Source organism: Nothoprocta perdicaria, unplaced genomic scaffold (genome assembly GCF_003342845.1).
Source record: "Nothoprocta perdicaria isolate Ctin4 unplaced genomic scaffold, notPer1 scaffold_4, whole genome shotgun sequence".
NCBI classification, from domain to species: Eukaryota; Metazoa; Chordata; class Aves; order Tinamiformes; family Tinamidae; genus Nothoprocta; species Nothoprocta perdicaria.
In genome coordinates this window covers 4,038,875-4,063,132 of record NW_020455643.1, presented here as the reverse complement: position 1 = coordinate 4,063,132, position 24,258 = coordinate 4,038,875, and the positions used below count along the sequence as shown (strand labels likewise).

The 24,258-nt window shown below is 42.6% G+C and overlaps 2 protein-coding genes across 2 annotated transcripts; one reads left to right on the top strand and one right to left on the bottom strand.

The window, feature by feature from the left end:
• Nucleotides 1-539: 539 nt before the first annotated feature.
• LRRC34 (leucine rich repeat containing 34) lies at nt 540-8,787 on the top strand. Its single transcript, XM_026045229.1, has 10 exons — nt 540-655; nt 1,493-1,617; nt 1,768-1,832; nt 2,505-2,588; nt 3,854-3,982; nt 5,105-5,200; nt 6,506-6,660; nt 6,765-6,920; nt 8,174-8,300; nt 8,548-8,787. Exons 1-10 carry the CDS (start codon nt 540-542, stop codon nt 8,749-8,751), a joined length of 1,257 nt encoding a protein of 418 aa, XP_025901014.1. The 3' UTR covers nt 8,752-8,787.
• Nucleotides 8,788-12,278: 3,491 nt separating this feature from the next.
• MYNN (myoneurin) lies at nt 12,279-24,163 on the bottom strand. The gene is made up of 7 exons (XM_026045296.1): nt 23,898-24,163; nt 20,365-21,167; nt 18,395-18,554; nt 17,579-17,757; nt 17,244-17,327; nt 16,765-16,851; nt 12,279-15,346 (listed from the first exon to the last, which is right to left on the bottom strand). Exons 1-7 carry the CDS (start codon nt 24,161-24,163, stop codon nt 15,084-15,086), a joined length of 1,842 nt encoding a protein of 613 aa, XP_025901081.1. The 3' UTR covers nt 12,279-15,083.
• Between the last annotated feature and the right edge of the window lie 95 nt (nt 24,164-24,258).

The window sequence follows — 24,258 nt, the reverse complement described above, 5'->3', positions numbered from 1 at the left end:
CCCTGCCGCTGCTCACCCTGCCGGGGCTGCTCACCCTGCCGGGGCTGCTCACCCCGCTGCTGCCGGGGCTGCTCACCCTGCCGCTGCCGGGGCTGCTCACCCTGCCGCTGCTCACCCCGCTGCTGCCCTGTGGCACCAGCCCCAGGAGCCCCTGCCGCAGAGACAGCGGCCGCGTCGCAGCCCAGCGGGCTGTGGCCAACCCCAGCGCTTGTCCCTGCGTCACGCTGACCTGCTCAGGTAACCACAACGGGGGCTGATCCCCCGGGATGGCCATCGGGGCTGCGGCCGTGCCGGGTGTATTGATTTTGTACTAGGCTCTGATTCAGCAAATGAGAAATATGTGCCCAAGTCTGCATGTGGTTCCCATGTTTTCTCCACCTATCTGCTGTATCTGTTATTTTTCTGAGATAACTTGTCCAGGACCAACCCATTTTTTATTGTTATGCAGCACCTGGCACAACAGTTTGGGTCCTTGGAGTTGTTGCTGAGCTACCGTAACGATACAAGCAGTAACTGTTTGTTTCCTTCTCGAGCAGGTCATGTCGCATCTTCTAGATCTTCACCAGCAGTATTTGCAGGTCTGCCAAAGCTTGAGCCAGCCCCAAAACCCCTTCATTGCTTACATGCTTCAAGAAGCTGATAAACATGATAAAGTGTAAGGAAATAACACACAGCGTGATTCAGATGCTTCTGAAAGCCTTTAGCAGGGGAGCAGGAGAGAAAGTTTGTGCAGTTTCAGGTTTGAGCACAAATCAGCCTTAGCCTTTACTGCAGAAGTTCTGGTTTAACTCATCTTGACATCATCTTGGCAGGATTATTTAGCTATATATCCTTTCTAGGCAGCTTTACAAGCAGTAAAATCAAAAAAAGTGAAAAATGTACAGGATGGTGCCTTTAAGTCCCTTAGAGAGGCCAAACCCAGTGTCTAGTCATCCCCCTAGTCTAGTCAACTCCCTTCCTTCTGTCTTGCTCCTGTTTAAAAATCCTTGGCCGCATCCTGTTATCTTGCAGCTGGGGGGCTGCCCGGAGCTGTCTCAATCCCACTGTGAGCCACCCAGGCTGTGTCTTGTTATATGGCTGCATAGGTCTCCCTCAGAGTGCTCGAGGAGTCAAAGCTGGCTCTTCTCTGGAGAGGGAACCCAAGGAAGAAACGTTTATATTGGCTTGAGGACACGATAGAGTAAATAAAGGAAAGGGAACAAGTATAAAGGAGACGATGGGGAAGCCCCCAGGTTGGTCTCCGCTGCCATGTGTTCTCCCCTCCTCTTGCTCATTCCAGCTTTCGGTACACAGGGGCTCAGTGTGGACTTGTAGCTGGGGAGTTTGGAATATCAAAAAGGGGGACAGTGACGTGCAGCCTGACTGATGATGTCTGTACACACTGCTGGGAACCGTGCCAGGGAGGGCAAGCGTGGATAGATACCCTGTCTGTAGAGAATTAATTTTTCTGTACAGTTTTCCTTCTCTTGGGGTCCTTTTTTTCATGTTACAGGAGATGGACAAAAGGGATTACATTAAAAATAGCTGGAAATAACCGTTTAGTGCCAGTGCAGAGAGTTACAGATGAAGATCTTCAAGCTCTTGTTGCCGTCTTACAAAATACTGTATTTGTCACAGGTATGTTGTTTTGTATTTCACAATGACTTCAAATATACATGGGAAGAAAAGAAGCAATCTTATTCTMAGCCTGAGTTCATCCTTAGTTCTTTTTGTTTAGAGATCAGTTCCTTGGAGATTTGCCTATGCCACATTCTTCATCTTTTTCAGGATTGGACCTGCGCTATAATGTATTAACTGATGATGGAGCAAAGCACATGGCAGAATTCCTTCAGGTGCCAGAATGACATTCATCTTTCATCAGTGTGTGATTTGTTTGGCTATGATAATATTTATCTGTGGTGTATTTGAGACAAGAATGCATTGTATTGGCAAAATTCCATTAATTTTGACTTTCACATCCAAATCCATCCCAGTATAATCTCAGATTGCATTCTCTGGGGAAACCTGTAATTTATTTCCATGTACTGGTAGCAGAAGAGGCAGATGTTTGAAATTGTCTGGTGTGTCATGGAAAAGGAAGGTGGAGTAAATGGGGCAGGAGGGGTCAGGACTGCAGTTGAATCTAGTAAGGGACGTGATGGTAGTGTCGAGTGTACCAGGGCCTTTGCTTTAGATAGGTACTTCATCTCTATTTGTCTTTTTGTGGGTCTAAACACTGGCATCTCTAATGCTGCTTGCCAAAGCACCAAAATCCAATTCTAAAAGGTGATTTGCCACTTGGTGCCTACGTTAGTAGAGCTCAAGGAATACCAATAAGTTCACAAACTGCCTGTGGGTTTGCACCTGGGCACGAGCACCCGCCTTGTCTGATAATGTGGGTAGCTCTGAGCCAGCTGCTGGTCATAAGCTCTGAGAGCTTTTTCCTTTCTGAAAAAAAGCAGATATTTTACAGGGAGGGGAGAGGAAAAAAAAATCCTTGGCTTATTTCACTGTGTGTTCCTCAGGAGAACTCAACTCTGTGCTACCTCAACCTGATGTTTAATGATATTGGCACGAGTGGAGCAGAGCTGATAGCGAGAGCACTCCATGTGAGTATTAGTCTGTACCAGCAGTGCAGATCTAGGTGATCTGGACAGTGGCACCTACTTTGATATTTTTATTTCTGATTAACAGTACTAGCTGTTCTGCCAGCATCAAAGTTGACTTGAAATGTCACTCTGTCTTCAGTCTGCTGCTATTACACAGAAATTACTTTTTTTTTTTTCACAGCAGACTTCAGACAGATCTCAGACAAAGAGAAAGTTGCTCTGTTTCTGTTATTTTTTTAATTATCACAACTATCCTACATCTGGGTTCTTCTGTGTGAAAAATCTAGGATTGCTTTATCTAAATGAAACATTTCTTTAGTATCCATAATTTCCAATAGTCCAAACTGCTTTTTCTTTCTTGCTTCTAATCTAAAACTGCTACTCAATAGTGCTTTGGTTTTTTTTTCTTTGAAAAACTTCTGTCAGTACTTGCCTTGATTCAAGGCACCTGAGACATGTTTTCAAAACTTTGTATCACAGCAGCAGTATAAAAACATGTTTATTATTTTAGCCTGGTTTCCTAAGGAAACGAGGCTTGTGTGTAAGGTTTGTTGTTTTTGTGAAATGACTCGCGTGAGCTCTTTCCTCCTCTGCCGTGGTGCTTGAATCCCGAGCTAACTTCAGCTAAATCTGATGAGTCTCCAAAACACTAAGGTTCTTGAGAGGACGGTGCCACCTTGGGCCCACGTGGCACCCCCAGCACTGACTTTTCTAGGCCTTGCAGGGCAGTTCYGGGGTTTGCTGGGGAGAGTTGCCTCCTTCTGAGATGGACACAGGGGCCTGACCGCCCGCTGGGCACTGCTATAGTCACAGCCCCTGCAATCAGCAGCCTTTGCTGGCCTTTGATGGCTCCTGTGATTTAAAAGCCTCTGAAAAAAACCAAAGCAAAATCCATGTTTCTTAAAAACAAATTATTTTTTTTTTATAAAAACATAGTTAATTGATGTAAATAATTTGCATTTCATCTGCCAATTTTGACATAAATTTCTCCCTGGAGCATTTTTCCTAACCTGAAATTTGGGAGCCCACATCAGAGGAACAAAAGTTCTCAAATAATCAGGTTTTTCCACCCAGCCTGTCATGGTTTTGCTTGCAGTGTGGGGAGCTGGCGCCAAGTGCTTGCTCAGCGCTATCAGCTAGACACCATTATTCTGCAGGCATGTTTTGTCTTTGTGTGACAACCAGCAGGATTCGCAGGGAACGGGACACTGCTGCTGTTGAGGCCATTGCAGAGGAATTAAGTTCTTTTTATTTACTTTGTCTAGCGGAATGAAACGCTTCTGCATTTGAGAATGACTGGAAACAAAATAGGAAACAAAGGTGGGATGTACTTCGCCTCAATGCTGCAAATCAATTCAGYCTTAGAGAAACTAGATCTTGGGGACTGTGACCTGGTGAGTAACCCAGGGAARTTATCAGCAATGACATAAATAATAGTATTTCAAGGGTATTGCCAAGGACCTGCATGCTTATTTCGGGGCACAGGTACTGTGTTACTGGCAGCTACAGCAGGCACCCACTGGAAAGGAGTCCCATGGTGTGGGGTGGTGGCACCACTTGGCATCTGTGCTGCTCAAGCTGCCTGTCCCTGGGACACCTCCCTTCTGTGGTTTCCTCTTGTGCTGTGACCTCAGAGGGGCTGGAAGGGGGAAGTGGCTCTTTTCCCTGCCTGGGTTACATCCTTTTTCTTGYCTTGCTGAAGAAAACCTGCTCCAATCAATCTAGAAGTGAAATGAAGATGGGGCACTGAATCTTCCTGTTAGAACTGTTCATCCTTTSGGGAAAAAAAGCAGAGAGATGTTGGGCAGAAGTAAGTTGGACTGTAGCCTGAGTGTTATGACTGTATTTGGAAACAGGGAGAGACAGGGAGAGGGTCAGGTGTTAATTTTAATAAAAATGTTAGTTTCTCGAAATTACAGATTTATTTTTTTTAACCAAACTAGAGCAGGAATTATGCTTTAGAAAATGTGAAGGGTCTTACAAATACCTGAACAAGGAAAATATGGTCAGTGCAAGTAAGATAGTGATTTAAAGTAAAATAGCTTCAGGCACAGGTAAATCTAATTGTCAAGTAGCCTACATGTAAGTTAGTAAGCAAAATAGAAGGAAATTTAAGGGGGAGGGGAAGAAAAAAAAGATTGGCCTGTTTCCTAGAATCTCTCTAGTCTGCACTTCATTAGTGCACATTTAATATGAATATATTTAATGGATAAAAGCTAGCCAAAACTTTTACCAAAGACCTTGGAGAACACACACAAACCCATTCTCCCACAAAGCAGATGAACAGTCTGATTCCACTGTTATTCCACAGGGGCTGTGTTATCAGAAAAGACATTGTGTGTCCRTAAGTACTTGCTAATGCTCTTGCACCTCTCCAAGGTACATGGAGGCAGAAATAAAGAGTATTTCCAAGTGGAGTCCATTTGACAAACAGTTCTAGGAARTCACTGTAATTTCATAGCTTCATCTCTGTGTGATGGGATGGGTTTCTCTAAGGGGGTTATTTTCATTTACAGGGTACGCAGAGTGTTATAGCAATAGCAACAGTCCTGACTCCACACAAGTCTGTCAGAGCAATCAACCTCAACCGTCCCTTACTGCACAGCCAAACAGTAAGTCGATAGCTTGATGCAGTGGCAGCTCAGAGATGTGTAAGTACAGTCAGCACAGGAGCATTTATGAACTTMTGCACTGTGGGCTTCCTTACAGAGTAATTGAAATGATTCTAGGAATGTTCTTTTTCTGCCCCAAGCCTTGAGCAGTCCCAGGCTGTTCCGTCTAACTAAAGTGTTTATATTTCTTTCTTCAGACATGTGTATTGATCAAATAATAGGCCAATGAAGATACTGATATTGGTGAACCCAGTATTCCTACTGTTAGAGCATGGGGCATTTATACAATGCTGAGCAGAGAGAGGGAGAAGCGTTGTTAAACAGGAAATGAGGGGCAGAACCACCGCACACTGCTCAYCCGCGCAGTGCGCAGGTAATGACCAGGTCTAGGGCCTCCTGAGGCAGGCAGGCTCCAGCAGTTAGCCAGCCTCAGGGTGCACTTCAGTGTTGCTGCTCCATCAGGGGAACTTAAAAGCAGAAATCCAGCAGGTGATTTACTGCACACCTTAACAAACCTTATAAAGCAGAGAGACAAACGCTGCAAAACACCGAAGCACTGAAAAAGAGAAAGAGCCCCCAGGCTGGGGCTGCTGGGGCTGCAGCCCCCAGGCCTGTGTGAGCACAGAGCTGTGGCCACAAGCCCCCTCAGCCAGTGACGGGGCTGCTGCCCAGCTCGGCAGTTTGCACCAGACTTGCCATAGGCAAAACGCTGCGTCCCACAAGCACCTGAAAACTGCTGCAAGATGCAGTAGTTAAACAGTCTCCCTATTATCTCCAAAGTGTTCTTAACAGTTGGATGAATTTCAGTTGTTTCTTTTCTACTGAGGCAGTGTTTGATGTGCCCAAGCTAAATGTGACACCTTCAGAATGAACTTACTATGTTTTACAGTGACAGGACATATTTTTTTTCCCCCATAGTTGATCCTGTTTTTTGTAATGAATTGGTAGATCTGTGTCATGGAAAAAAACAATACTTCTGAAGTTATTGAAGGTTTATTCAAACATAGTTTTGTAAGAGCAGCGATGGAAGGGTAACAGACATAATGGTTCAAATATTGATGCTCCTGATTTTTGCAGGGATGTATAGGACTGTAAATCTGGAATTGTCTTTTTGGTATTTGTTGCTTTTTTTTTTTCCTCCAGTATCATCACAAAAAGTTTCCAGGCTAATTAAACTAGCTGTATTATATGTAATAGAACACTACAGATGACCAAATCCTGCAGTTAGTTGTGTATCTCTTACTGAAGCAAGACTGGATCCTACACTCAGTTTTATTAAACTCAACTTAAAGGTATCTTTTTTAGGAAGAGACCACAGTTCACATAGCTCTGATGTTGAAAACCAACTCTTCTCTTGTGGAATTGCATTTGCGCAAGCATGAAATGAAAAAATTTGGTGTAGAGCGACTATGTGAGGCATTGTATGAAAACTGCAGCCTGAGGTATCTTGATCTTAGCTGGTAAGAGTTATTACCTAACATAGACCATAGATTACCATTTGCCACTTTTCTTTTTTTAGTATCCCCTTTTTTAAAAACAAACAAAAAATGTGCATCTCTTTCAGTAATAAAATAACTCGTGATGATGTGAAGATTTTGGGAGATYTGCTAAAACGGAACCAAACCCTGCAAATCCTAGATCTTAATTCAAACCGAATAGAAGATGATGGAGCTGTCTACCTGAGCGAGGCCCTAGCTTTGTGCAACAGGACCCTTCAAGCGTTAGTATTAAACTTCCCCAGAAACTCTGGAGTAACCACCAAGCAAAAGAGGAACTTGGACTTGGCAGTGGCTGAACTGACATCAGAATTGAATGCTTGGATGTTACTGATCAAAACAGCAAAGTAGAACAAAAAGTTGAAAACCTTTTGGTCTGAAAAGGAAAAAAATGAGTATAAYGAGCAGAATGGGATTGATCTGCCCTAGTGCAGGTGTCTTGTGCCATCTGAGGTGCCCCAAGACGTGGCACGGCCACAGGGCAAGCAAGCCCAGGTCCTGCTGGGGAGCTGCAGTTGGTAGCCCCAGCAGATGCTCTGATGCATCTCACGTGGTGCTCAGACCTGTCCCTGGGCAGCTGCACGAGGCCCCCGCAGCACCGCTGGAGCTGAGACACGACATTCAGTCCAGTGTGCCAGGGCCACCTTCGCATACTGCCAGTCCTATTCATCCTTTTTATTTCCTTTTGCTCTCACCACCTTGCACTCGACTCTCAGGTTTTGCCCTGCTAAGGAGGGGGAGGGGGAACAGGCAAATAGATCTTAAAGGTTGCTTGTTTCTGTGGTGCTGCTGTTCAGTGTTGGGTTTTTTTGCATCCTGAATGCACAGGCYACGTGCTGCACAAGGGTAACAAAAACAAAACAAGGTCTCCAGGTCTTTCAGATTTTAAGGTAATCAGATTCCGTGCAGGGATAAGGCTCTATATTTATTGATTCTGATCTTCCACACAATCCTGTGTTTCTAGCTTCCGGGTGAGCCCAGAGGAGCTGTAATCTCTCTACCAGGGTATGTTTTGTAGCCAGTGTTAAACCGTGAGCCACTAGGCTGTAAAAGCTGATCAAAGGTGTTACCTGAAGCTATTAGTTTTAAGTAGCAGACTGCGGAGGTGGCGGCTGCGAGGTGCCTCTGAAAGCCTTCCAGGTTCCCTAATATAAAAATAACTGTCACTCCACAAAGATCAAAGCTTAACCTGGGTAAGTGCCAAGGCTTGGGCCTCAAAGCAGACTAAACATGAGACCTGGCCACCGTGCACCGAGTCAGTGACACTGAAGAAATGAATAGTGAATAACYGGACTGCATGAGTCAAGGAAGTGCTTTGAGAAATGCTGTAATTCCATAGTCCAAACTGCTTAGCAGCCTGGAGAGGATTTTTAGTAGCAGTGCTTGACCTGCTTGATAGGAATAATCACATAAAAATAACGGATGGGAACCTGGTGTTTTGGCATGTACCTGCTCAATGGCTTTTTCTCTTCATTAGGTTAGCAGTTGCAAGCAACAATATAAGCAGGAAAGGACTCAYGGCTCTTTCAGACTCGATGAAAACAAACATGGAGCTTTCTTATATTTACATTTGGGGGAACAATTTTGATGAAGCAACTTGTATGGTAAGTGTTCCCTTCTGAATTCTTTTTATAGGGCTGCCTTTATTACACCAACTAGTGAGTAAGATACCTGAGCACCGTTTCACTGTTATAATATGGTGCTCTAATGACCAGAGATCCACCGGACACAGCAGACAGGACTAATCAAGTACTTGCTTAGTCTATTATCTCCTGGAGTCTTTCCTGTAGTCCAAGTGGATGGTAGAGCATCCTACATGAATATCTTGCAACAGGATTTTATTGATTTCAGGCATTTTCTGAATTAATCCGGAGTGGCCGCTTGAAGCCCCAGTGCACAGACGTGGAGCCATACGAGGTGGATGGGCACGTGCACCTCGCAGAGGTCTCCCATGGCCTCAGGAAACATTACTACTGGACACCGAGCTGGGCCAAGGACAAGGACAAGGCCGCTAACGCCAGCCTCGCGCTCGGAGCCGTTTCAGAACACTTGTGAGTGGGGGGCAGTTTGACACGTGCGCGCTTGAGGGTTTTCTCTCTGGCTTCTGGTGAAACAGGCTGAGTCTATATCAAACTTGCTGCACAGTGTTCCTTTGCAGCCTTTAGTGTGGAAGGAATCTAAAAGGCACTTGAGAAGTTTAAAAAAAAAAAAGAGGGAGGCATTAAAATATCTAACTACATTTCTCCAGTGTACATTGACCTTAAAATTTATTGCTAAATAATGACCAATCTATTAAAAGTCTCTTGCTATGAGAACACATTGCTCTTGCTGCAGTCCTATCTATTGCATAAATCTGTCTTAATGTGATTAGATGCAGTGCTAGGGTTCCCTGGCCATAGATGAGTTTAGTGGAGTGACATGCTGAGTGTGTTCTGCCATTTTAAAAATATTTGTGCTCTAAGAGTAGCACTGGGCACTCCTGGCAGTACTGGGGATTGCAGCAGCCACAGACCACAGAGGTAGCTATAGGAGAGCCCACAGGGGACCCTACTGCCTCTCTACAGCCTGAAGTAGAGCTGGGCAGATGAAGCAGGTAAGAACTGGGCATCAAGCCTGCAGCTGGGGAGCAGCTTTGCTGACCTGCAAGAGAGAGAGGCTGCAAAACAGGATTCCTGCTGGGTGCAGCCCCTTGTCTCCAGTGCTCCACATCCTCTCTCCCCTTTCACATGCTAATGACTTGCTTATGGTGTTTTCCCAAAGGTGACTTTAAAAAAAAAACTTTAAACTTAAGCATTTAGTCAAAATAATGCATTGTCAAAATGCATAATGCAATGCAAAATAATGCATAGTCAAAACAATCCACATTTTCTACTAATACTAATTTACTATTTACTAATACTAWTTAAAGTTAATGAACCTAGTTTGCTGGTATATTAATATTTTAATTAGCCTGCAACACAGAGTTGTTTTTTGTACTATGAATACAAAACTAAACCTGGTATCCTTGTTTTTTCCTGTCTTGGTTTAGAAAGATTCGTATCATTGCAGTCAGATGGAAACTTTGACACCTGAGTAAGACAACATATGCACATGTGGGTAGTTAAACTGTTTAATGGTTTTTGGATACAGCCCTCTTAGGATATTTGTGAACCACTCAAGGTATTGTTTCCTTTTTTCCCCTCTGCTCACACTGTTCATAYGTGAAGTGACTGGATCTCTGCCCTGAACAGAAAAAAGGGACCATACAGGACAGCAGTAGTTTGCGGAGACTTGCACTCGTAGAGTCTTCTGAGTTGCTGAACAAGTAAAAATGAAAAGTAACAATCCCCAGGCTGATACAGGAGTCCTTCTCTCATCTTCCCGGCCTGCCAGAGCCAGCTGGGAGCACTGTTCCCTAATGCAGTGCTCCCAAATCCAGTTCACTCCCTGCAGCACAAATCCCCATGGTCTCTTCTAGAGCAGCCTAATAGACAGGACACCTGGAAGGGGGATATGCAGAGCAGGAACCGGGAACCGAGTTCCTGCAGAGGGACCTCAGAGCTTGTCATCATTCCAGGGCATCCCCACAGACCTGTGGTCCCACTGTGTGGGAACCCTCTTCTATTGCACAGGAGCAGTGCAAGGAAAACAAGGTAAGGAAGGACACACAGAATGTATTGTCTGAGGAGCATCTGCATGCTATGGAAATTCCTACTTGAACAGATGTGTATTCTAAGATACATCTGCATCATCAAAGATTTTGGGGTGTTGCTCTTGGGTGCATTGCAGATTATCCTCTGAGTTATGGMTGCAGGCTCCATACTTAGCACTGTGACTCCAATTAGGGAGCTTCTTGCCAGAAAGAAAAGCATGAAAGTCATACTGAAGTGTAATCTTCCCACACATCTCTCCTTCTCCTTCTTCTCTTGGCTGTACATTAAGCCTCACCTAATTTCATTGCTCAAATTAAGTCTTTCTTTTCATTTATGAATGGTATTACTTTGTAACTTTCCCTTAAACTGCCATGATAACAGGGAACTGAGACTCTACTAACAGTAGGGATGGTTTTTTTTTTTAAGGAGATGAGCTAAGAGGGCAGCAGTGTCATACCAAAATATCACAGGATAAATGGCTCTGGAGTATGAGTCTGAAATATTTTCTATGTGAAGGGTTATTTAACAACACAATGCTGGGCCTCTGCTCTAGACAGTCAGGGCTTTTCTTTCTCTCCTAACCAAGCTCTCCATTATCAAAAGCAGTATTTTGTATTCTTTTGAATGAGATAATTGACCCAGGCTTGAAATTCTTACTGTGTTCTTGTAAATTCTAGTATTCTAGTTGCTTGTTATGCTAGTAGCCAAAGCAAGGATAATCATTTTCTGAAAAGAAACAACACAAACAACCCCRCATCTGCCTTCAGCACCTTGCAGCAAAGCAGCATTTTGGCCTCATTTAAAAGGGAAGGAAAATGACTAATTCAACGGGACCCAGGCTCTACCACTGGCCTGCTAAGTCCTATCCTGAGATCTGTGATCTAGCCACCAGACAGAGGTCACTTTCTGTTAAACAACACAACTTAGAAATTCACTTACATCGATTTTAACATCTTCAAAGCAGAAAAACAAATAGCCCCACACTCCAAACGTTAAAACCAACACTGGAAAAAGAGAGGAAAACAAACAACTCCCCCCACCTCTCACCTTTCACCTTGCTCAAAAGCAGTTAAATGCAGCCTAGTGTAAGTTGATGTAAGCAGACAGAGTATTTCATCATAAGAATCAGGTATTTTTGCTMTCACGAATAAAATGTAACAATCGTTGCTGTGTTACAAGGGCTGCCCTGGGTCCTTGTGCCTGGTGCACAGGGTGGTTATTTTACACTGCTTCCCTCCTCCTCTCCTTGTTCCCCCTTGCAGTTAGACACAGCAGACACAAGGTGAGGGAAAGGTACAAAACAACTTTATTGAAGTCTAACGTAAAACACTTCAGGCTAAATATGTACAACTCCCTTCCCAGGGGATTATAAAATTGAGAGTTGAGCTATATAACAGATAAATTTGTATATACATGAAAGATACTTCAAAAATAACTTAAAAAAAAAAAAAGCTATTAGTCCTTTTCTGAACTTAGTTCTGTAAGGCTTATCAACAGCCTCTCCAAAGTCACATCTCTGGAATCCTTTGCATGGGACTTGTCCATACTTTCAACATTCCTTGAAATATATTACTTCAGAAAAGCTGCCATGCTCTGTGCCCAAATGTAGGCACAAATTCTGAAGTGAGCGAGTTAGCAAGGAGCTATTCTAGCATAAATATTGCAGAACAGCCAATTCAGAAATGTCTAGAGGCAGAAAACCTGTTCAGACAAAACTTGCACTGACTTCAGTGCAAATTTGACAGAGTATGAAACAGTGGTCTCGGTGACACAAATCATTTGATTTTATCCAATTTACAGATCCCAGAATTGGCACTACTCCCTCTTCCTTTTGCAGGTAGATCTCAGGAAGCAGAAGTTTGCCTGAAAAGATTCCATATTTTCCCACAGTCATCCCTAACACAAATTATCAATACTGTTTTAACACCTTGCACCTCCAAAAATGAACCTGGAATCCTTAAGTCTGTGAATCAGATGTGCAGCTGCTTTCTGTGCATCAGCAAAAGCTACAGTACAGACCTGCCTCTTCAGGTCCTACAGCACCCAACCTGAACAYTCCTACAAATTATATATATGTATATATAAAAATCTATATTCTAGGCAATGAATTTGTATTCATTAAAGGAGACCACACCTCAGCAGCTGAGATAGCTTCACAAAAGATAAGAATCAAAACTCTCCGATGGGGACTTGAGAGTGCAGGTCACTAAGTTATTGCTCTGAGACAAAACTACAAGTCTGTGTAATCTATTAAGAAAGGTTAAAATGGTTATCTTGTAAAAAATAGTGATTATCTTGTCTATACAGAAATTTAATGAGTTATAAAGCAAATGTTACTGTTATAAGTATCTAAACAAGATCCTGTATAAATCTAAGCAATGTATTTTTCAAAAAGTCTGAAATCTAAGAATACATTAATAAGCTATAATTTTATAAATATAAAAACAAACCAAAAACAAACAAACCACATTGTTTTGGAATGCATTTTCTGTGTAGGAATGTGGGTTTTTTTCCTCCCAGAACTAATTATCACGTGTGCTCATATATCCTGCATATCTTGATCTTCATGTACTCTTCCTCAGGTTACTACAGCAGCCTATCATTAGTTTATCTTCCACAGATGTTTAAGTGTTTAATTTAATAACTGCACAATGTTGTTCTTTTACAGTACTCATGATATGTCTGTCCAAAAATCATGCTACATTTTCTGAAAGAAAAAGCAGTGAGGAAGCATAGGACAAGCTACAGCCTTTTCGCTTTAGTTACCTAGAGTCAGGATCCTGATCTCTGTGATTCCTCASTTGTAAATGAGAGCTGACAAGGAATCCTTGAGGTACTACGTGAACAATAAAGCTTTAAAAAGAAGGGGGGGAGTTGAATGGCTGCCTCACAGAAAATCAGAGAACTTCATCCATTGTCCTTTGTCATATGGGAAAGCAAAGAAAATAAATGCAAGAAAGGCATGGCAAGAATCAGCTTCAATGAACATAGTTCTGGATGTCTGTGATAAGAATATTCCTGGGTAACAGGGCTGTACTTCGTGTTATGCGTGGTAGACTAACAATGGGGTTAAAGCATAAAATGTGATCAGAAAGCAAGTTTGACACATGCCACAACCTAGGGTGATCAGCACAAGGAAGTTGAAGGTCTTCCCCTTTACAAGTACCAACACGTAGGAAAAGAAAAAAAGTCCAGTCACGCTCAGGAGTCRAGGGACAGCTTACAAAACATTAAAATGAAATCCTCCATAATTTTTTTTCACAAGGCTGTTTAATTAAGGTGCAGATTAATTTTTACTTCATGTAAAACAGATTCAAATAAGAGGTATTTTCTATACTCTTCTATTTATCAGTGTCTGAACACAAGGCATCAGTGAAAATAAAATGCTAGCACCAAGTAACTAACCAGCAAATAAGTATCTTTAAATGTATCGTTGGTACAGCTACATGACTTTTTACTATTTGAGGATTACTTAAATAATGTTTACATTATGCTATTAATGGCACAAACTGGAAAATGGAGTATAAAAATACTGTTATTTTGTCAGTTAGACATTAACAGCCCTACCGGGACACTAAAAATGTTATTTTTAAAAAATTCAAGGTTGGGGGTCATAAAAACAKTTTTACATGAGTCTTGCTAAATAACAGTTTTATGAAGTCACTGTGGATAAGTGACAAGTAACGCAATTCATAAATACTTCAATTAAATCAGTCACATTTTGATAAATTCTTCACCAGAAAAGTATCTATCTGCTCTGCTGCRTTGTTCCTTGATGCCTCCTCATTTAGTATTAAAGTAGTATTTGCCCAGTGAAGGGAGGGATTTATTCCTCTTTTGTACCTACTAACTGAACCACCTTGTGAAACACTACTGTAACAGAAATGATTATTATGAAACTATGATCCATGCCCCACAAGATGCTGGTGCATCTTTTTGTCTTGTCTACAACACTCATGTACCAGCTCCTTTTTCATGGACAAGGTATTGTTCAAGGGTATTGAATGGGATTTCAGGTGCATGAAAAATAAAGCTGGGACAAGGTACAACAATGCTGGCTTTGCTTAAAAAAGAAGTGAGTGACATCTTGGTAAGACTATCCACTGAGCACATACGTCAGGACGTTACCTTGCCTTGTCAGGGATGTTCATCCAAGTTTTCCTTCCCTCAGGTCAGACTTCAACCGAAGGCAGCTACTTCTGGCAGAGAGCAGTAACTCTTTGCAAGCACCTCACCACAGCACTGGCCTGCTACACTGTGTACTCCTGGATATCACCTTGGAATGCAGGAGTACAGGCTTGTTAGGACATCTCAATTAGGATTTTTTTTCTCCTCCTTTGAATTACAATTATTTTCCCCTTCRTACATCTGGGCTAATATTCTTAAACTAAGAAATATGGCTTATAAAGTATGCTCCTAAATGACACTGTGACAAATCAGATGAGCAGGAACACTGAGGAGATCTCCAAAATGCATTAACTTATGTAAAAGAGAATTCTTAAGGCAGGTGTTGCTGGAAAGGAATAGTCTCCTGGAAATCAGTGTTAGCTGCAATTAGAAACGTGATTGTAGATTAGCACAATTCAACAAGAAATGCAAGGCAGCACTGCACAAAGGAGATRCCTTTACAAGTGTCTGTACACAGAAGGGGAAAAAAGTCCAACTCCATGAAGTGTAACTGCGTGAATGATCAGTTCATCTTACCAAAGGATGTGAGTTCACTATTGATTACCTTGTTGGTTCCATGCTGCAGTGTCAGTACAACTGCTGTAAGAAAATAAACTGAGGTTCTGAATATCCAGTCACAGCAGATCTCAGTAACGTTTCTGACGAAGGAGACTGACTACCCGTCACAGGAAGCAGCATCTGATGGTCTTCAGTGCCAATGGGAAGAGGGAGTGGTAAAGACATCTCGGAGGGCTTCACATCTACAGACTCTGATAAAGGACTTTTCTGAACGGATTCTTGTTCATTGAAAGAATTCTCAAGTGTATTGGAATCGGGGGGGGTTTCAGATCCTATGAGGGAAAAAACAAACCATGTTTCCCAGAACCCTTCTCTTAGTACAATTCATATATGGAAAAACTTTGTGGAAAAAACTGCAGAAGAATTGAGAAATAAGATTAGAAAGAACTGAGCGAGTCTTTCTTACTCTTGGCAAATATGAACTGCGATTAGAAACCTGACTGCAGATAACACAGTTCAAAGAGAAATGAAACACATCACTACAAGTGTCTTTACATGGAAGAATAAAAATAACAAGTCCAACTCAAAAATATAAATGTTGAATGAGTATATTCATCTCAACAAGGCTTTCAGAGTCATTATGAGATTACCTTGTTGATTCTAACCCCAGTGTCATCTCACTAAACCTCACAACTCTATACAAGCACTATCCCTCTAAGGAATAAAGATGGACTGAAGAAACATTCCCAAGATGTGATGCGAATCCTGCAAATCCCCTTCACGCGACTGTCTAAATGGTCCTTCAGTGTCTCAAAGGCTGCCTGGGYACTTGGGCACTTGGTGACTGTCACCTCAGCACTCACAACCATGTTCTCTGCTGCTTCCAGCGTATCAGATAGATGACATTCCAGCTAGATCTCTACTTGACTGGCACAGAACAGATACCAGACTCCAGAATCCAGACACAGATACCCATTACTTCCTGTTCCATATCACAGAGGCAGGGGAATTACAGTTAATATACTTAAGGATGGATGGATAACGAAGCATATGCAGACAGTGTGGAAAGAGGCTGGTTCTATTATCTGAAATGTCTGTGACCATAAGCAAGTAACACAAGCAAGTACTAAATTTCTTCCTATTCAAAATTTGATACCTARAATAGGAATCAGATGTATATGAAGTCTTTATAGGGCAGCATTGACAGCTGGGAATGTTCTGTCAGCTCTCTGATCATGTGTTTGCTAATCCAGCTCAGGCTTGGATTAATGTTGACAGGGAATATTTATATTGAAAAAAAAAATCTTTCACAGTTACATTAAAATTATTTGAGCCTTCAGAGAGCAAAGAAATTCTTCCAGCTTGTATGCCCTGCTCACCTCAATTACCACCTTTGTAAGGACAAATTCATTCTAAAGTAGTTAAGAAGAGATTAAAAAAATCTATACCTTAATAAGAAAACATCTCACAGTTTACAAGAGGGTAAGTATTTACATAGGAAAAATCTTGTTCGCAGCAATCCGCTTCTCTGTTGATCAAAAAATGTTTCCTCTAACAAGGCAAATGCTTTGTCTTGAACCTACTTAGCAGGGGCTTTGCACTTTAAAAGGTTTCGCTGCCTCTGAACTATCTTTTTTTTCTATCTAATTTCAGTCCTATTTGATGAAAAGAAAAACAAAAGTTATTCAGCATGGAACAATATAAAAGAGTCAGTGCAATGTCTGAACCTTTCTTTACCCAAAGAACTCACCTGTGTGAACTTTTGTTTTGTGCTTCTTTAGATTTTTTATATCTGTGTAAGAATTTCCACACAATTCACAGATAAAAGGTCTTTCACCTAAAAAAAAAGTGTTCGGCAATTAGAACTTAAGAATAGAATTGTGAAACCAAGAGAAAACACAGCTATAGATGCAGGAGAAYGGATTTCAAAGTTGTATTTAACATGTAACTTTGAAACTGTAAGTTATTTTGTCTGTGTCTGTATTTKTAACAGAAACATTTGCAGAAAAATAGACGGAAAAGAAAAAAAAATTTCATGTTTGAAGTAAAGCCACGCTAATACATCAATGCCTAAGCTGTTAGGCACTAGTCTGAAAACGCAACTTAAATCACAAGCACTTTCTTTAAATTACGTTTAACTCAGAGATGGACTATTTTCAAGCACAGCACAAATAGAGTGAATGTAGAAAAATATTTATTTAACAGGAAGCAGCTTGTCTGGAAACTGACCTGTATGGGACCGAAAATGTTTATTGAGCTCTCCAGAGGAAATAAAACTCTTTCCACAAATGCCACAGATGTATGGCTTCTCTCCTAAAGAAAACACAAGGAKTTTATTACAATATATCAACCAGAATAAGCAAAGGACAAATTAAATGAACAGAGGCATTGTCCAATGGGAGAAGAAGCCTCTAAGCGGAAGTCAAAGGGAAAGAACGTAAGAAAGGAGCTGATGGATGGAAACAGCAGCGGCAACTCCCAGATAATTCCAGTCTACAACATTCCTGATGATGGCTGCTCCYGCATCAGGCTACGGGGGTGCCTGGTGCTCTGCCTCCCCTCACCTGTGTGTTTCCGGGAGTGGGTGATGAGCGAGCTGGACACGGCGAAGGCCTTTCCGCAGGTGTCGCACACGTAGGGCTTCTCCCCGGTGTGGCGCCGCACGTGGTACGTGAGCGTGCTGGCCTGCGCGAAGCGCTGCCCGCAGCGGTCGCACACGTAGGGCTTCTCGCCGCTGTGCTTCCTGCGCGCAAACAAGCAACATCACAGTGACCCAGAGTCTGGGTCTGAGTTTGCAGCTTCTCGCTGAGGAAATTCACTGTCTGTTGACCTTGGCGATTATCAGTGATTTCAGTGGCAGCTACATTGAATTATAGGCATTACACTTGTAATGTTCAGCATGAGACCTCAGCAAGTTTGGCATTACGCTGTATTGCAAGATAAAAGGCTGATTCCTAATAGGGGGACATGACTTGTGCTCCTGCCAAAAGAATACAAATAGTCCCATGTAGACAGGAGCAAACAGTGAGATTTGCTCTGCTTCACTACCAGCCAAGGAATTCTTTCCTTGTCTGTGTCAAAAGAGATYAAGGAACAAAACAAAAATCCAGACATTGACATGAAGACATGAGTGTGAATGCCACAACGTCCATAAACTGCAAAGTACTTCCCTAGTGAGGGAGTATACAGACATATGTATCTATTATACAGTGCAAAACAAGCCCTGAGAATAACGGAGGAGGAGAAATAACCAAGTTATGTGAATATTTAACTCGTGCTCACCCTGAACTGAATTGTTCTCTCTGTTTAAATACATGCACAAGTGAACATGCGTCGTTGTGCTGGCTCCCACTTTTTTTTTTTTTTTTTTTTTTGCCTACCTGGCGTGAATCTTGAGATTGCTAGACGTTGCGAACTGCAGGTTGCACACATCACACTTGTAGGGTTTCTCTTCTCCGTGATGCATCCGGCTGTGGAACACTAACTGGCACTTCTGGGCAAAGCCTTTGTCGCACAGCTCACACTTGTATGGCTTCTCCCCTAGGTAAAGAAAACCAGCGCACTCTACGTGTGAAAGCTTTCCAAGCCATTTACCTGATCTGAGCTCAGGCCTCTGTTCTAGGACTTCTTGCAAACAACATCCTGTAACACCTGATAACCAAGCCACTGAAGCGCTACCTGCCAAGAATACAACACATACTAGACCATTGAACGCACTGTTTTTGAAAAAGTAATGCTTTAAGAGCCCCATTTCCCAATATGCCTTCGAGAATGCTGCTCCTACACTTTCACACAGTTTGAAAGAAAGATTTTGCTGATTACATCTGTTTGTGATACTGAATATTTGAAATGACACATAGTATATTACCTGTTTTTTGGGGTTTTTTTGTCTGTAAAACAGCAAGAAGACTTTGGTATATTTTCTAGTTCTCACAAACATTTCATTAGCATCTGCTGTAGATGCTCCAGGTTGATCTTGGTGATCAGCAGGGTCTCATCTAGCGAACTGTGCAACCTCCACAGTCCCAGATGACACTGTAAAGAGCCTGTGCTTGTACTCCTAGAGCAATGCACAAACCAGCTAAGAACACAACAATCCTGAAGTGTGCTGCTTCCAAAGTTAAACACAACTAACTTGCCATCTTGCAACCAACCGTTAAAATTCTCTACCTATTCACACAAAAATTTCAAGTACAACACGCACAGAAGTAAAAAGCACAAGTGACTTTCCTAACAGAAAACTCTCCCTGAATTTTGCTCACAAACTTCATCTCACACATGAATCTTTGGTTAGTCACTGACTGGTAAACTTGCAGTCCTGTCCCTCAGCCACTGATAGGTCAAGGTGTGCATCCCAACACCTCTTCATGGCTTCCTAGAAATAGTTCCACTGCTGACCTCAGCTCAGAGCTTTCCAAARGGGAGGAAAGAGCAAAAGGAAAAAAAAGTTTTCATCTTTTTCACTGTTACCTCAGAAGTCTGAAAAACAGCCACAAAAGGAATAAAAGGAAGGAAAGCAGGTCTCCCTCATGCTCACTAYGTTAAGCAGAGCAGTAGAGGCAAGAGCAGAACAGCTACAGGAGATCTGGTCCCGATCTACTCAACCCAGGGCTGAGTGTCCAGTAGGAATCTCCAAGGAAGAATGTAAAAAAAGGCAAGCAAGAACACTAMTGCTCAAGTACATCTTCCCAGGCTACAGCAACTTGCTGCTCATAATCTTAATATTAAAGGACTCATCATTGATTTTTCTTCCACGCTTTCCAGGAGTTCGGGATACCACACTTCAAGTAATGGGACTGAATGACAAGAGCTAACATCCTCATACATTTCAGCTGGACATCCAACTACATGAAATGGAAATGCTGTACTGACTTAGCACTATTTTTTCTACTTTTTAAAGACAGACCTATGGGAAGAATTATCTGCTTGTCACAAGGATGCATCTTTTCTTCTCCTATCTGTGTTACCAAACTTCAGACTGGGCATTAAAAAGAAACCCAACAGAAATCAAGATATCTAGCACACGAAGCCTCTCACGCTCTAGTGGCAACACTGACACTTCATTCCCTGTTATCACTTCTCCAAGAGAAAGAAGAGTCAGTTCCCCTGAAACTTTCCAAAAATCAAGGTGCTCACACTAGCAAAGCCCACTCTGAATATTTAACATTTTCCAGAACTAAATCACTTTCTATTTTAAAGCATTTCATACTAACAGGGTACACCCATATGCATACCTGTAAGGTAAATTTCTAAGGCAAAAGTCAAACCGCATAAAAAGATCTTTTTAGTTACGATCTGCATACTGCTATTCCAGGTCTCAGCTGGAGAGGAGAAAGCCAAAAGTGGTTACCTGTGTGAGTTCTTACATGAGTCTTCAGCTGATTGCACTGTGTGAACGCCTTCCCGCAGAGCTGGCACACGTAGGGCTTCACCCCTTTGTGGATCCGCATGTGTCGACGGAGGCTACTGGCTTCTGAGAAGACTTTCCCGCACGTGTTGCACACTGGTTTAGCTTTGGAGAACTTCTGATCCAGCTCCTCCCCTGAGCCCTCCAGCTGGTAAGTGCCCTTTTCGCTGGCTATGTTAGACATACAATGTGCTTTCAGCGCACAGTTTGGCTGAGGTTTTCCCCGTTTTTGTTTTGCTGTAAGAGTCTGAACTAAGATATCTTGTGCTGCCAACGTTTCACTTTCCACCACAGATGACAACTGCAGTTCAGAGTTATCGCTGCCCTGGGCAGCCTGTTCTGTTATCTGCGTGGCCAGTTTATTTGCGTCTAAGAACATCTCGATGGACGTGTTCTCAGCCACATCATTCTCGTATTGTACTGATTTATTCTGTATGCTTTTGGGGGGGCTGAAATTCTTCTTTCGCTTTTTGGTTTGAGCAGATTTCTTCTCTAAGGCTGCTTTCTTTGCTTGTGGTTGAACCAAGTCTGCAGAAGCAGCATCTGCTTTCTCCCGATTATTGTAATCTCGGAGAGTCAGAAGGCAAGTCTGCTGATTCATTTCAATGTTCCCAGTGATGCTAGATGTCTCTGTAGAAGACGGATTAGCAATAAAAGCAAAGTCTTCCATCTTTATCTTGCATTTACTAACCACTTCTTCTACTTTGAGATAATCAGCAGCCTGGTGAATTTCTTTAACATTCCAGCTGCAAGAAAGTAAGAAAGACATATGTGAAAATATTCCAGACAAAGTAAAATATATTAAATACAGATAGCAGAGCTATGGAAAAAAAATGTCAGAAAACACAACTATGAGACGAATGCAGCAAGAGCTAATCTAGTGTTTATTACAGCAAGACAGTTACTTCCAAAGTGATAGTCCACATCTACTAGGGTCTGGGGGTCTACAGAACTACACATTTTTATTTACATAGCTTTTAAAGCCTTTTAAGTTAAAAGTCCGATCATGATGTGGTGAGGCTGAATACTTGTTTGTTGGTCCAAAAAGCTCAGTATGAAAGGCTAAAAAGAATTTAAATGATATAAAATTATCATTCTATAATCTTTCTGCCAAAAATCTTAAGCAATTCACAATGTATTTCCCTCAGTGTTCTGTGAAGCAGGCGTTAATCCTGTTTTATAAAACGATTTCAAGAGTCTTTACTTTAGATCAACAACACACAGACAATATTAAGACCCGWAAAGCCCTTCTTTAAACTACCTCCTTCTTTAAACTACTACCCTGTATTTTCCAGTTCTTGTGACACAAGCCCCAGTGGTTTAGAAAAAAAAAAATCCAAAAAAGGTAACAGATATTTAACATATTCCACCAAAGAAGTTAGGGATTTATAGCACCTTAAAGATAGCTCAATGGCAAACATCACCTTATCAATCTACTGCACTCTTGGAAAAACCAACCAGTCTCTTCTCCACAACTCCCAGAAGCTGCTGCCCACAGCACAGGAACTCCCTAGGAAGGACCCTCCACTTCACAGGAACTCCCCAGGAAGGACCTTCCCSCTGCCATTGCTGCGGTGCCGCAGCRGGGCTCGCTTGCTGGGCTTCCCTGCTTCTCCTTTTCATCTTTTGCTTCTTCCATCTTTCTGCATTCCTATTGAATTCATAACAACTTGGACTAGGCTGAATAAAACAGATTTTTACTAACTAGTGCTCCCTCAACTTCTGTTTTCTTTTTCCATGTTCATCTTATCTGCCTTCCTTTCCTGCCTTTTTTCTTGTCCACCTATTTTCACCTCTCTTCCTGTCTTTCTTTTAAGCTTTCTTCCTTCAGGCCATAGGCAGTAGTTACGGTAGCAGAGGGCTGCACAAGTTTGTAAAATCATCTTTAGAAGAAACAGCAGTAATAAGTTAACAGCATGAAATCAGAATTAAGTACTTTCTTTGGAATACATCAAATGCAAAATCCAGTTATGATTCAGTGTAGCTGCACCATTCAAATTGCAAGAAAAAAAAAAAGAGCATCCAGCTGTTGCATTAATTTGCTATAAAAATACATGTAAAGATAGAGGTTCTTATATGATATGATGTATAATAGATTTTAAGGACATAAAAAAAAGAATAGGGGATATTARCAATTATATATCTGCAATAGCATACAAATTTAAACCTATTTTTAATATTACAACTATAACCAAAAGTTAAAAGGAAAGGAGTAYGTCCGAAAGGAAATACTCAGTGCTGCATAAATTTCCATTTTCTTTGTACTTTTTTGCATTATAGCACACTACAGCAGAATAAATAATACCTTTACATTGTCTGATTMTTTTTAAATAAAGCAAACAGTTACAGCTCTGTATTAACAGCTCTGAACATCTACCACTGTGGAAGCATTTAAAAACCAGACAGAGAGTAACTAGCAACAACTATTSTTTGTGTTTGGCTACAGGTGTTTTACTCATCTTCTGCAATACCATACCRAGTTCAAAGCAAAACCTCCAGGTTTCACCCGTGCTCCCCGTCAGGACAGAGAGCCGCCTCTGCAGACAGCTACAGCAGGAAGGGACCTTAACCCRCCTGCAGGTACCCCCTGCGCTCGGTGACCGCTGCTGAGACGCCACCTCCGTCCCCTGCGCCCTCAGGAGCTCTCCCAGCGCCGGCGGGACAGACGGCAGGAGCGCTGCGGCTCCCGTTCGTACCGCCTTGCAAAGCACGAGTCCCTGGCTTGAAGTAATTGTTTATATTGCTCTACTGCTGTTCATGCTTGCTACTCATTGTGGACAAAACCAACCTGTGCAACTTAAATGACAAATCATGAGTTTAGGACAYCAATGGCAACAAAGGTTTCTTTTAAAACATGTTTAATGCCATCCAACAAGCAAGGGTGCCACGACTGGGCTATGGATTTCCGAGCAGTGAGACTGCTCTGTTGGTGGAGGGTCTGGTCTCCTCTTCCCTCCGAGAGGGAAGGCTCACAGGGAACATGCAGGAGGGCAGCACCCACAGCATCAACACCCTGAGGTGAGGGGGAAGAGCCTTTCAGCAGTTCCCCTCTGCTATTGAAACTGYGGGCTCTGATTGTCGATAACAGATCACGCAAACTTTAACAAGTATTTTTTTAAATAGCAACTATCTTCGTCTCTCAAACGTTACCCTCTAGTGCAAATGAAGTTTCTGTGAGTTCACTTCTGAAACGGGGTCCTACAACCCAGCCTCAGGAAGAGTGCCCTTATCCTTCTCTCGCCCAGAAACCACTGAAGATTTTTAATCCTTCCTGATCCAAAAGGGGAAACACAGAAGGTGAAACCACTGGTACATCAACAGAGTGTATCCTTTAGGAGAGCTAAAAAGAAGCTACTTATCAGGCGCTAAAACACATAATCTGAAGATCTTTGCTTGTTAATAGGTACCTGCTATTCACCTCCCTTTTATAGTTCACTTCCCTCTTCCTCCCCCTCCCCTTCAGCAGCCAGCGTTACCTGTCAAGGTTTAAGTTCCCCGTGTAAATGAACTCCAGGAGCTTCTGGAAGCCGTCGGCCTTGACCTGCGCCTGGTCCAGCACGACGTTGGTGTCGGAGGCGTCGCGGTAGAAGGCGCCGAAGTAGTCGCTGAAGGAGGCGAGCACGTTCCTGTGCGCCCTGAACTGGCACTCGCCGATCACCACGGTGCAGTCGCAGAGGAAGCCGGCCTCGCGCTGCTTGTTGAGCCGCTCCAGGAGGTGCTCGCAGTGGTGCGAATGCGGCATCTTGGCGCCGCGCCCGCCGCCCTGCGGGACACGCTCCGCGCGGGCAACTCGCGTGGGCGCTGCGGGCTCGGCCCCCGCGCGCGCGGGGAGGCGCC

Excerpts from the sequence above, each read along its gene's own strand:
- MYNN (XM_026045296.1), bottom strand. The coding sequence starts at position 24,163 with ATGCCGCATTCGCACCACTGCGAGCACCTCCTGGAGCGGCTCAACAAG. Across the intron at positions 21,168-23,897 it reads GGGAACTTAAACCTTGACAG|CTGGAATGTTAAAGAAATTC; the intron begins GTAACGCTGGCT and ends ACTTTCTTGCAG. Across the intron at positions 17,328-17,578 it reads CCACTCCCGGAAACACACAG|GAGAGAAGCCATACATCTGT; the intron begins GTGAGGGGAGGC and ends TGTTTTCTTTAG.